Source organism: Centroberyx affinis, unplaced genomic scaffold (genome assembly GCF_046629955.1).
Source record: "Centroberyx affinis isolate AG114_WGS23_722 - 3 ecotype Tasmania unplaced genomic scaffold, CSIRO-AGI_Caff_v1 ptg000233l_1, whole genome shotgun sequence".
Taxonomy (NCBI): Eukaryota; Metazoa; Chordata; class Actinopteri; order Beryciformes; family Berycidae; genus Centroberyx; species Centroberyx affinis.
This window is the reverse complement of record NW_027278918.1, coordinates 180,825-193,743: the sequence shown is the minus strand read 5'-3', so window position 1 is coordinate 193,743 and position 12,919 is coordinate 180,825. Positions and strand designations below refer to the sequence as shown.

Genomic DNA, 12,919 nt, shown 5'->3' with positions numbered 1-12,919 from the left:
GCACACACACACACACACACACACACTTGCACATGCACATACTTCATCCATGGACAGGGGTTAATTGATACAGGATTTCAAATTGAGTCTTTTGTCACAGTTTCTAAGCCTTTCAGTAGCCAGTCTCGTGACATTGTGCCTTCTCCTTGTTTGTCCTTTGTCGTTTTGCTGGTCCTGTGTTCAGACCTGGACCCGGCGGTAGTGGTCCCTAAAGACTCAGAGGTCATGTTTAAAGGAGAGAGTCTGACCGCAACCTGCAACGCCCTGTCCTCTCTGAAAACCTCCACCGTCTGGTACAAGGTAGGCAAGCTCCGAGATGGACCTTTTGTTTTTGACTACATCAGTAGGTTGGATTATGTGAAACTTTGCTAACCCTAATATAAACATATGCAACCGACATTTCCAACACTTGGACATATTGATAAATTAAGATGTACAAAAAAGTCTGGATTCCAGCATTAATAAGATGTGTAAAATAGGAGCAGCAGTATCAGTAGCAGCAGAACTTGCTAAGACAGAAAGATGTGAGATTTGTGCATATGAGTATTATATGCGAAAAGACTTTTTTTTTTGTTTTGTTATCAATTGTTTTTATTTCAAAAAGTAAAGCAATTGTCATTGCAATGACAAACACAAAGTATCAGAGTAGGCCTGGGCAATATATCAATATTATATCGATATCGTGATATGAGACTAGATATCGTCTTAGATTTTGGATATGGTAATATGGTGATATGGCATAAGTGTCTTTTCCTGGTTTTAAAGGCTGCATTACAGTAAAGTGATGTCATTTTCTGAACTTACCAGACTGTTCTAGCTGTTCTATTATTTGCCTTTACCCACTTAGTCATTATATCCACATTACTGATGATTATTTATCAAAAATCTCATTGTGTAAATATTTTGTGAAAGCACCAATAGTCATCCCTACAATATTGTCGCAATATCGATATCCAGGTATTCGGTCAAAAATATCATGATATTTGATTCTGTCCATATCGCCCAGCCCTATATCAGAGTATATTTTCCCCGACTAGAACCAAGAAAGGTCCTCCCTCCCTCCCTCCCACCCATGTGGCGGCCAGTTCCCTCCCCTCCCACCCCGCACTAGTTCTACATGACACAGTACATGAATTCATAAATTTACAACAATACAACAAAGTGCACTTAGGTACATTGCAATGCCAAACTTGAAGCTGTTCAAGCCAGCAGCTGTTTAACATCTGCTGCGAAAAGACAGTTTGAATGATTCCAGCAGATATACAGGATGTGCAGCAATGTTCTACAGGAGGCTGTATATGTGTACAGAAGTGACTACTAGGTGTGTAGATCTATACACTTTCCAGATGTATTCACTTGACTTTACAGATGTTGATCATGAAAGTGACCATGTGCAAATAATACAACTATAAACCAACCATTTGCTACTTCAAAATATCATGTTTCATGTGAAAAAATGTCTTCAAACCAATGCATCAATACATAAACATAACCAAACTTGAAATCTGGATTGCTTGTTCAGTACATAGCGATGGACTGTATGGCTCTATAATAGTAATACAAGATTCAGTCAGTCAGTAGATTCATTTCAACATTATGTCCAATAGGGCTGGGTATTGTCAACAACCTCACAATGCAATTGGATATCCATAACTATGACTCATGATATGATACAATATGATATTAAACGATATGATACGATACAGGACTTCCCACTTTATCAATATGATATGCAGTATAATTACTGAACTGACACAAACAATATCCAATATACAGTATATCTTTTTAGTATTGTGTGCGTAGTTTGTAGTCATTTATGTTTATGTTTATGTTTATGTTTATTTGCACATTTTTTGAAACAGAAAAAAACCAGACAAAAAATAAAATTACATGTGCAGGTGAGATAGAAACTCTATGGGCTTATCTAAAAACCTCACCTAAAAAAGAGAAAAAATATATATATCTATAAAATGAAATAGAAAAAAATAATGATACAAAATAAAAGTATCAATTCGCATGCATATCTTATACATGCTTAATCACATTGTAAAAACTAGAATAATATAGGCTGCTATAAATAACAAAGCACTTTTGAGTCTCATTTTGTATATAGACAAAGACAAAGAATCAGTCAATAGGTACAATACAATTTGTGTGTGTGCTTGTGTGTGTGTGTGTGTGTGTGTGTGTGTAGAAAGGGAAGCAGGTGGGCAAGGGGAACACGCTGCTCCTGCGGGACGCCACCTATGACACGACAGGAGAGTACGTGTGTGAGGTGACCGTTCCCTCTCTGCCCGGCCTGCGCACCAGTGGCTCCGTGCACATCATCGTCCAAGGTCAGCCACTCACCAGCTTCTGGTTTTATTTGCAGTGCCCATAATGTACTTCCAAATAACATACTCTTTGGCATTAACAGTTCACCGCAAAATGGAAATTCGGTCATTATCTACTCACCGCCAGTTGTCCAGTAGAAGTTTAGTTACCGTAAAACTTCAATTAAAAGCCGAGTCCCAGAGGATATGGAGGCTGACAGCATGATAATGTAACCATTTTTTCTGTCATTTCATTCTATTTGTGTTATTTATTTTCCTTTTGTGGATGTCTGGCTATGTGTAGTGTTTATATGTGTTTGTCTGGTATTTGGGGGGTGGTGGGTGGGGGATTCGATTAAGTTTCTTTTTCTTTTTCTGTTGGACCTGTTTGGATCTATGATATAATGTGAAAAATTACAATAAAAAGACCCTGATCAAAAAAAAAAGAAAAGCTGAGTCCCAATTAAACGGCATTGATGCTGCAAATTTTTTTACTTTTTTTTTATTTTTTTTTTATTTTTTTTACTTGCATTCAAACGTCAGTCACATTTGCTGATCGCCATGGCGGCACAAATGAAAAGTACAACCTCTCGCTGCCATAAACTTTTTTCGGCTTCCATCCTTTCTAAAGTAGGCTACCAGTATTTTGATAAGGGTCTCTCTCTCTCTCTCTCTCTCTCTCTCAGTGCATGAGGCTGGCCTAGATGCACTTTCTCTCGGAGCGAGATCAAATGAATGACTCGTAATTGATATGTCATTCGATAGCCTAATTTTTATACAAGTAATATTCATACCGGTTTAAATAAACAATTTGATCCTATTTCCCATCTTTGCTGAGCAAGAGTTTTGTGCGAAAGGAATTAAAGGCCTGTCCCATATAGACGCTGGTTGAGTTCAGTGTTTGAAGCAAATAAAAGCCCGGGTTGTTAATTGAAGTTTTACGGTACTTCATGCCATTAATAGTCTATGGAAAGTTAACTAGATACATAATGTACATTCCATATCTGCTGGTAAATGTGGGACACAAAAACACCCCCAATAAAATGAATACAGTACACCATTCCCACCAATGATCATACCTGACACCAGAGTTTCATTTGGGGCAGCAGGGTGAATCTATGGAATCTCAAGTAGGGGGGATGGAATGCTGTTTTCTGTAGATCCTTCTGTAGATCCTTCCCCTATTCTAAACACTGAGTGTGTCCGTGGTCCAGGTGCCCCGCAGCTGAACGATGAGGACCGGGAGGTGGAGCTGGAGGAGGCAGCAGGCAGGCTGGTCAACCTGAGCTGTGAGGCCCACGGTCATCCACTGCCCAGCATCTCCTGGAACATCGTCGGCAGCCAGGTACCAACAGCCAGACTCACTTCTATTAGTCATTATTAACTCAGACCCTAGTCTCAGATTGTGTTTTGAGCTGTGGATGTTAAGATTGGGGGGGAGGGTCAAGATGATGGTGTCAGAGCAGATACAGTAAATGTGGCAATTAAAGCAATAAAATGACACTTGATGACATAATTAAGCATACATTTGTTGCTATTCAAGACCTTTATAGTTGAAACAGAACCATAACCTAACAAAAGTAGTATTGTAAGCAAGTATTGGTTATAAATGATGGTGAGGGTTGGTAAATAGAGTTGTTGCCTACAGATGTTATCAGTAGTTGCAACTGCTTACTTAATAAACTACAACATGTGCAGTGTGTACATATAGGTATGTATAAATATGTGTCATTCATAAATATATGGATAGACAAAACATAACAAAATGAAAATATAAAAATGTTTGTATGTATACAATATGTAATTAATTAATACTTTAATACTGTTCTATAATTTTCATGCTCAGCTTGGAGTATGATCTCCTGATTTTGTATGTCTTATTTGATATTTATTGTATTTTTTTGTTTTTGTTTTGTTAAATGTTTTGTCTAATTATGTTTAAAGAATTTCCATAATAACATATAATAGTTGAACTGTTACGAAAATATCATTAGTGTATGCAGAATATAACAGAGAGATGAGAGAGAGAGATGTGAAAACTGAAGAGGCAGTTATCTGAAACGACAGCAATATGCAGGGTGTGTGCTGGGAATAAGTGTGTGTGTGTGTGTGTGTGTGTGTGTGTGTGTCTCCACAGAGCTGGCACGAGGTGGTGAGCAAGGCAAACGAACACACAGCTCACAGCGTGGTGTCAGTCAAAGTAACCTCGGACATCAGCGCCCTGTGCAACGCGTCCAACGACATGGGCACCGAGATCAAGGCTTTCAGCATCAAAGCCAGTAAGAGCCGTTCTCTCACTTTTTAGAGGGGAAAGCCCATCTGCACTGGATTATAGACTCGGGGGTTTGGGGCGGGAACCCAGATTCGGGGGTCAGAGGTTACCGCCAGCCACCTGTCACCGGACACGTTTTGACCGAGGCTGTAAAGTTTGACTTGGGTTATTGAGCTTGAGATTGAGAGGTCCTACTGTATCCTACAATGTGTGAATATAATGTTCTGGAGCATACAGATGGCCAATTCTGGACACTCTTGACCCAAATCCACACACACAGTCTTTGATGCGAAATTCAATTTTTACCATCGCAAATGATTTTTGTATGATTTGTCACGTGCCTTTTGACGGGAAATCTTCTCAAATTTGTGCTAGAACAGTGATTCTCAACCTTTTTCATATCAAGGACCCCAAATTCAGTCCACATTTGGGCCACGGACCCCATTTGATGACCCAAATCTTCTACATCCTCTAATTGTGTTCACTTCTTGCAAATGAAATAATGCTGAAGACGAACATGTCATCAATTTGCTTGGGACCCCCTGGATCCCCCCTCCAGGACCCCTGGTGGTCCCCCGGACCCCACGTTGAGAACCACTGTGCTAGAAGCCTAGAACCCGTATCAAAGAGCGTGTCCAGAATCGGCCTTTCATAGCGAAAAAGTGTTTGGTGAATTTTGGGATTTGCCAGCCACTGTGGCCGGTGGACAAAAGTTAGTTTGTGAATATAGCTATACTAGGGATGGGACGATATATCTAAATGCAAGCGTACGACAATACGTATCGCGGGGCAGAAAAATGAATCGCGATATTAGCTCCGTTTTATTCTGCTGGAAGTTATATTATTTGCACTTTGTAATGACATTTTTAAATCGTTGTTTACATTCTAGCGAGCCAACGCCATCTAACTAACTAACTAACTAACTAATAATTCTGCACAGTCAGACTTTGTTGTCACTGAACTTTTATGTATTACATCGTATCGTGGTCGTATCGAATCGTGAATCGCATATCGAATCATAGTGTGAGATAAGCATATCATCCCATCCCTAAGCTATGTGTATGTGAACACATATGCTGCAAAATCCCCTACTAGACATACAGAGTAAACGCTGCTCCCCTCACAGTTCTAGAGGCATACGGGAATGTGGAGGATTTCTCCATCCACGGATATCAAATGAGATATTATGTCTATATCTGGGTTAGTGTTTGTGGACATGGAAGCGCTCCCGTTTTCTAAGTGTTGTTCTACTTGTTCGCAGTTCCCATGGTCACCTCAGCAGCTCCCTTCTCTCCCGGTAAGACCGTTGCCCTCCGACGCCGCTGTCTCTTTTTTTTTACTTAAGCAACCTCTTCTCCCCTTCTTGCCCCCCCTTTGACTTTCACATCAGTTCATTCCACACACTTCGAGAAAGAACTCCTTTTTTTTTCTGCCTCAACTTTCACCTCTTTGTTTAAGTTCTGTCTGTGACAATGAAGGGGCGATTTGAATTATTCACGCTTTTTCATATATAAGCGCCGTGTCTTTGGCTCACTGGCAGCTCTTCTGGATAGCCTTTGGGTATATTAAATATTCCGTTTGATGGGGGGGGGGGGGGGGGGAGTGCAAATCAAAACACCAGCGAAACGGAGCAAGACCACAGCTCCCATAGTTAAAGATGCTCACCCAATGTTCTCCACTGGTAAACACATTATTTGCTCGCCCCAGTTTCTTTTTTTTTTTTTTTTTTGTGTTACGAAACCCCCAAAAAACAAGCAAAAACGTGAAGTTATTATGGTGAAAAACGAGTCTCTGTTTTATTGACTCTCCCAGACAAATGTTAGCCTTTTACTGTGTATTTTTTTTTTTTTTTTTTTTTTTTTTTTTATATAGCAGGGCAATTTGCACCGGGTATGGAGACGAGCATTATTACGGAGGGGACAAAGGGGAATTTATCTTGACTTTTTCTCACTGTGAAAGTAGTCACTCCATCCCAGTAAAACCTTCACTGGCCTGTGGGGAATAAAAAAGGATACATAAAGCACATTTCACGACCGCTGGTAAATGTGGGACGGCCAAAAAAAACAAAACAAAAAAAACCCCAACTTGAATACATCTACAGAAAAATAAATAAATGCTTGCTTTGCTTTCCCAAACATTTACTGAGGTTTTTTTTTTTTGCATGCATTGGTATTCAGTCCTCGGTCTTAAAAGCAGTACTTCACCCCCCCCCCCCGAAAAAAATCTGATTTATTATTTGTATAATACCCACCAGTGTCGCAAAACTGTAAACAGCAGCCTTGCACAAACTCGTTCGTTTTGGGAGCCGTTCAGATTTTAATGAAAGGGAATTGAGTGATATCACCTCGAGACTTAGGCCATGCTGTGTAAATACAGCTCAGTGGAATGATCAAAATGCAAAATGCCACAGCCTCAAGTATAATGGAGAGATGCTGTCGTGAAAGTTTATTATGGTGATATTTTGAAGAAAAACACTGCGGTCTATGAATGTGAATAAGCCTAATTTGCTATTTTCCTTTCCAAATGAATCTTAACATTACTGATAACTCATCCACTGTCTACTTATGTAAAATAGACTCGTATGTCGTTATCAAAAGCATTAGTCGGAATCGCTCAAATGGAACAGATCTGCTTATGGTTGCTAGTCAATTAGTTGATGCAAATATCTTATCTACTGACACAGTGCACAGGGCGTTTGCCCCTGAAATTGGCAGTGGATGTGACTTATCAACATAGTGGATGATGTCTTAAAACAGTGATTCTCAACCTTTTTCATATCAAGGAAAAAGGTTTTTTAGTCCACATTAGAGCCACAGACCCCCATTTGATGAGATTTTGTCTCTCGGACCCAAATCTGAGAATATTTTTTATTGTTAGATATGATTTTGTCCAGAATTCCATGACTATCTCTATTGTAGGTAGAGAGATAACAGAGAAACTATGATCAAAACAGTCGTTCTTCTACATTCTCTACTTGTGTTCACTTCTTGTAAATGAAACAATGCTGAAGTTTAACAATTCATCAATTTGCTGGGGACCCCCTGGAACCCCCTCAAGGACCCCTGGTGGTCCCCGGACCCCACGTTGAGAACCACTGTCTTAAAACACACAGAAACAGATGTAGTAAAACACCAGATTTAAGAACTAGGAATAGCATGTCTTCAAATTTGTCTTCAAAGGCAAGGGATGCATCACTGGCTGTTCACCATATCAAAACTCCAGAAGCAAACACCATGTACAGAAAAAGTGATTATTGATGTTCATTATCGGAACATATTTATTGATAGAGGTAGCATATGTACATGAATGTGGCCAGAGATATGTTCTGACCCATATACAGAGGATGAAAAGACATGGGTACAGATGGGAAACTGTGTACGCTGGTGTATAGATTAGTCCAGAGCATAGGTGGTCCAGGATAGTTATATAGACCAGTGGTTCTCAACCTGGGGTCCGGGGACCACCTGGGTTCCTTGGAGGGGTTCCAGAGGGTCCCCAGCAAATGAATTGTTAAACTTCAGCGTTATTTCATTTACAAGAAGTTAACACAATTACAGAATGTAGAAGAATGACCAGTTTGATCATAGTTTCTCTGTTATTTCTCTACCTACAATACAGACAGTCATGGAATTCTGGACAAAATCATATCTAGCAATAAAAATATTCACAGATTTGGGTCTGAGAGACAAAATCTCATCAAATGGGGGTCTGTGGCTCTAATGTGGAGTAAATTAGGGGTCCTAAATATGAAAAAGGTTGAGAATCACCGATATAGACAGTGCACCCTGCCTCAGCTTGGATAGGAAGCATTGTACAGTCTGATGGCTAAAGACTAAAGCGCTCTGTGTTGCACCTTGGGGTGCTGGGGCGGAGGTTGAAGGTGCTCCTTAGGTGGAAGGTGTCAGCTTCTTGCTCAGGGAAGTTTCAAGGAAATAGTCTAAACTTACTTCACTTTTTAATAGGCCAGTAAATAACATTGTTGCAATAAACGTCAGTTTGGAATCAGAAACAATTACAGTGTTAGGTTTGGGATGTTTTGACTGTCGGAAAATAATACACACACTAACCTTTGACTTTTAGGTTACACCAATTTGGGTTTATATTTTTTTTTTATTATCATTTGTGCTCTTGGGTAACAGCATTAATAAAAAAGAAAAACTAGCCCACCCATCCATGGTAGAGACAATAAACAGCTAATCTATGAGCTATTGAGGCTTTGGTTGGTTTTGGTTGGCCTTATATTTGCAGGTTCACAGTTCTAATGAATGATCTGTCCTGTGTTCATTTGTCTAGACTTAGTAAATACCTTGCTCATGCAGGACTAATTGCAGCCCCAATTGTTTCCTGCACTGCGTCCACATTAGTAGATCTGGACCGAAAACATGACTGTAAATCACCGAAAGCAGTGTGGTTTGAAAGGAAAGTGCCATTTTGAAACGTAACTTTTACCTGCAGACGTGAGCAGCCTGGACAAGATGAAATCTTTGCAGCACCTGTGGAATACTGAGGAATACTGTTATTAACGCTATAATTAACGCCGGGTCACCCTCTCTGTCTCCCTGTGTCCGTTGCGAGTGCAGCCGAGGGCAGCGGGGTGATCATCGTGGTGATCATACTGTGCATCCTGCTGCTGGCCATCCTGGGCAGCGTCCTCTACTTCCTCCACAAGAAGGGGAAGATCCCCTGCGGACGCTCGGGGAAGCAGGAGATGTGAGTAGCGTGCCCTCCGACTGGGTTCTGATAGTAGGCGTGTGATGTGAGGATGGTGATGGAAACAGATTTGAACCTTCGAAGTCCTTAAAAAAGCCTGAAAATGGGTCTTAAGGCCTTAAAAAGTGTCTTAAATCCACTTATTCAAGGTCTTATTTTTTCTTTGTGCTACATGTCCACTCTTAGATTCATGCAGAACAGTGTTAGAAGTACAATTCCTATCCTATATTCTTTACTAAACACAACTGGACTTCATGTCCCTGAACAATACATTTCCTGGTGTCCTTTTTCTTATTCTGCCCATCTATAGTTTCAAAACTTTAATTAGCGGTGTTCAGTAAGAAACGATTCGATTCTTACTTTGATTTGTAAATTGGTCTAAAACAGTGGTTCTCAACGTGGGGTCCGGGGACCACCAGGGGTCCTTGAGGGGATTCCAGGCGGTCCCCGGCAAATTAATGAATTGTTAGAATTCAGCATTATTTCATTTACCAGAAGTGAACACAGTCAGAGAATGTAGAAGAATGACTGTTCTGATCATAGTTTCACTGTTATGTCTCTACCTACAGTACAGATAGTCATGGGATTCTGGACAAAATCATATCTAACAATAAAAAAATGTTCTCAGATTTGGGTCCGAGAGACAAAATCTCATCAAATGGAGGTCTGTGGCTGTAATGTGGACTAAATTAGGGGTCCTTGATATGAAAAAGAGAATCACTGGTCTAAAACTCAATTCCAAGTAGCATTAAAAAGGTCTCAAATAATCACATTTGGCATTGTTCACCCTGTAGATACTCTGCTGGACAGTGAAATGGATTGAACTCAAAGATATTTTGTTGTGCTGTCCGCATGGAAAAGACTGCATCTCTTATTCTTAGAGTCCCTGTTTCTGGTTTTCAAGTGGTTTACAGTCTCAGGTATCTTTGGTGCTCATATTCTGTTGACCCTCTGTTAGACTGGCTGTGCCTTAATCCTACAGCAGTTCATCAAGTTCAAGACATTATCCAGAGGTTTCTCGTGATTTATGACTAGCCAGTGATATTTCAGTCAAAGCCTCTATTAAGAGGGACAAAAGGGCAATATGTATCATCCCAAAATGTCATTTTCTGTCATCTATTAACTTGATATATGAGAAAACACTCCATAGTTGAATTGTTTCCTTTGTTTTAAATGTGAGCGCAGCATACACAACAGACCACAACATTTTAGCTGGATGTGCTTTATGATATACAGTTACACATTTCCCTTCAGCCAAATCTAATGGCCTGTGGTTCCTGATTGTCTGAAAACAATTTATGGCTGAACAATAACTTTTTTTTTTCCTAAGGTCAAGTGCAAAAGCACATCATGTACGAAAAGGCTGCAGTTCTCTTCATTCAACATAGTGAGAAATACCTTCACATTTAAGCTATCGTGTTGTTTCGCTTCCAAAGTAATAAGAACATTGAGCTAAAAAGGTATTCAAATTCAAAATAATGGACTCAGTTTTCACTATGAAACCAAACCTGAAATCATTCCTGAAATGTCCTTAATTTCCCATTAAATAAACATTCATTATCCATTAAAAATAACAACTTTAAAAAGTAAGGTTAGCATTATGGGTTTATAAGGGATTTATTCATGGGTTGGTTCGTGGAGACACTAGAAATTAAGGGATTCTTTATGCCTTTTGTGCAGGGTTTACAGGGTTATTGATGAGTTAATATAAAGTCCCTGTATCCCTGAATTTTACATTAAATTAGAAAGTAAGCAGTCAAACACTAAGGGGTGTTTAACAGAGTTTTGATGGGGTCTCCTCCATTAATAACTCCCTTAACTCATTTTAGGGGGATTTTGCATGAGTTAAGGGGTGAATTCATGTAAATGTAAGGGTATTTTAAGGGATTACTGGTTCGGAGAGTTGTCTATCAACCGAAGGGTTTTTGAGAAGATCAACTGAATATGGCGTGATTATATTTAGAAAAGCAAATGCGATGTACAGATTCACGATAAATAATGAATAGTTCACCAAAAACAGCTCTTGGACCAGTGTTACATTTAAACACCCAGCCCCACTGCACCTATCTGCTCACCTGTTTTAGTTCTGTCCAGTTCCACATGTGCCGGCCCTAATCCTCCTGTGTCTGCAGCACCAAAGAGAAGACCACCAAAGATGACATCGTGGTGGAGATGAAGAGCAACACGAAGACGGAGGAAGCGGTCCTCCTCAAGGGCGTCAATGGAGACAAGAAGGGCCCCAATGACCAGGTAACTATGGCTGTCAATGTGTCAAGTCAATGTGGCACAATAGAAAAAGAGACAGTTTTTTCTTTTTTTTTTTCTTTCACACACATTCACTAACTCGAAACACATTTTTTTGGGGGGAATTTGGAATAAATGTATTTTGGATTGCAGGAAGAATAGCTGTCACTTCGAACCAATCAGCTTTCAGCGTGGTCGCTGAGGTACAAAACGAGAACCAATCAGCTTTCAGTGCGGTCGCTGAGGTACAAAATGAGAACCAATCAGCTTTCAGTGCGGTCGCTGAGGTACAAAATGAGAACCAATCAGCTTTCAGTGCGGTTGCTGAGGTACAAAACGAGAACCAGAACCAATCAGCTTTCAGAGTAGGTGCTGAGGTACAAAACAAGAACCAATCAGCTTTCAGTGTAGCCGCTGAGGTACAAAACGAGAACCAATCAGCTTTCAGTCTGGTCACTTAAGAACTAAACGAGAACCAATCAGATTTCAGTGCAGCCGCTGAGGTACAAAACAAGAACCAATCAGCTTTCAGTCTGGTCGCTGAGGTACAAGACGAGAACCAATCAGCTTTCAGTCTGGTCGCTGAGGTACAAGACGAGAACCAATCAGCTTTCAGTCTGGTTGCTGAGGTACAAAACGGAAACCAATCAGCTTTCAGAGTAGGCGCTGAGGTACAAAACGTGAACCAATCAGCTTTCAGTGTGGCCGTTCTTTTCCTGAGCCTTTTCCCTATTTTTTTTCCAAGAAAATGAGTATCTAAACCATAGTTAGAAAAAGACTCTTTTGATAGTTTGTAAAACTATCAATTAAAAACAATAAAAAATAAAAATAAAAGAAAATAAAAATGTGAATTCTTTATCATGATGCAAGTGAATGCTCTAAAAATTCATATTTAATACCAATTGTGGCTTAATTTACATCATAAATCACTTGACCAAACAGTATGCAGCCCACAGGTTAATTCATTGTAGATCACTGCTGATTTCTCAAGTTTAGTCATAACAGCTTGATGTGATGCTGTTTTGCTCTGAAATAAAAAGCTTTCTTTACTCTTTGCCAAGACCAATTTACTCATTTATGAACTGGAACTGGTGTTATAGTGATCTCCTCCTCTTTTCCCCCCCCTCCACCCCTCCTCCATCGAGTAAAGTACATGGAGCTGCAGAAGTGAGCCGTGCAGCAGACTGAGCCGTGACGGGCCCGGACCAAGACAGGCCAGTCAGTGTGTGTGTGTGTGTCGGACCCCGGGGGAACCCAGAGGAACCCAGAGGAACCCGGAGGAACCCTGTGGAACCCGACCCATAACGTCACTTCACAGTCTGGACATTTCTCCCTTTTCTATTTAGCAGTATTCACCAGATTTTGGCCAAATTTACACAGG

The 12,919-nt window shown here is 40.2% G+C and overlaps 1 protein-coding gene across 1 annotated transcript in view; it reads left to right on the top strand.

Annotated features, from left to right (window-relative positions):
* Positions 1–12,919, top strand: part of mcama (melanoma cell adhesion molecule a) — a 65,392-nt gene extending 52,473 nt beyond the window's left edge. Inside the window, exons 9-16 of the mRNA XM_071542941.1 lie at positions 185–300; positions 2,195–2,336; positions 3,527–3,657; positions 4,450–4,591; positions 5,846–5,881; positions 9,165–9,294; positions 11,427–11,544; positions 12,689–12,919. Coding sequence (XP_071399042.1) covers positions 185–300; positions 2,195–2,336; positions 3,527–3,657; positions 4,450–4,591; positions 5,846–5,881; positions 9,165–9,294; positions 11,427–11,544; positions 12,689–12,709 — 836 coding nt within the window. The 3' untranslated portion in view covers positions 12,710–12,919. The remainder of the gene's footprint in view (positions 1–184; positions 301–2,194; positions 2,337–3,526; positions 3,658–4,449; positions 4,592–5,845; positions 5,882–9,164; positions 9,295–11,426; positions 11,545–12,688) is intronic.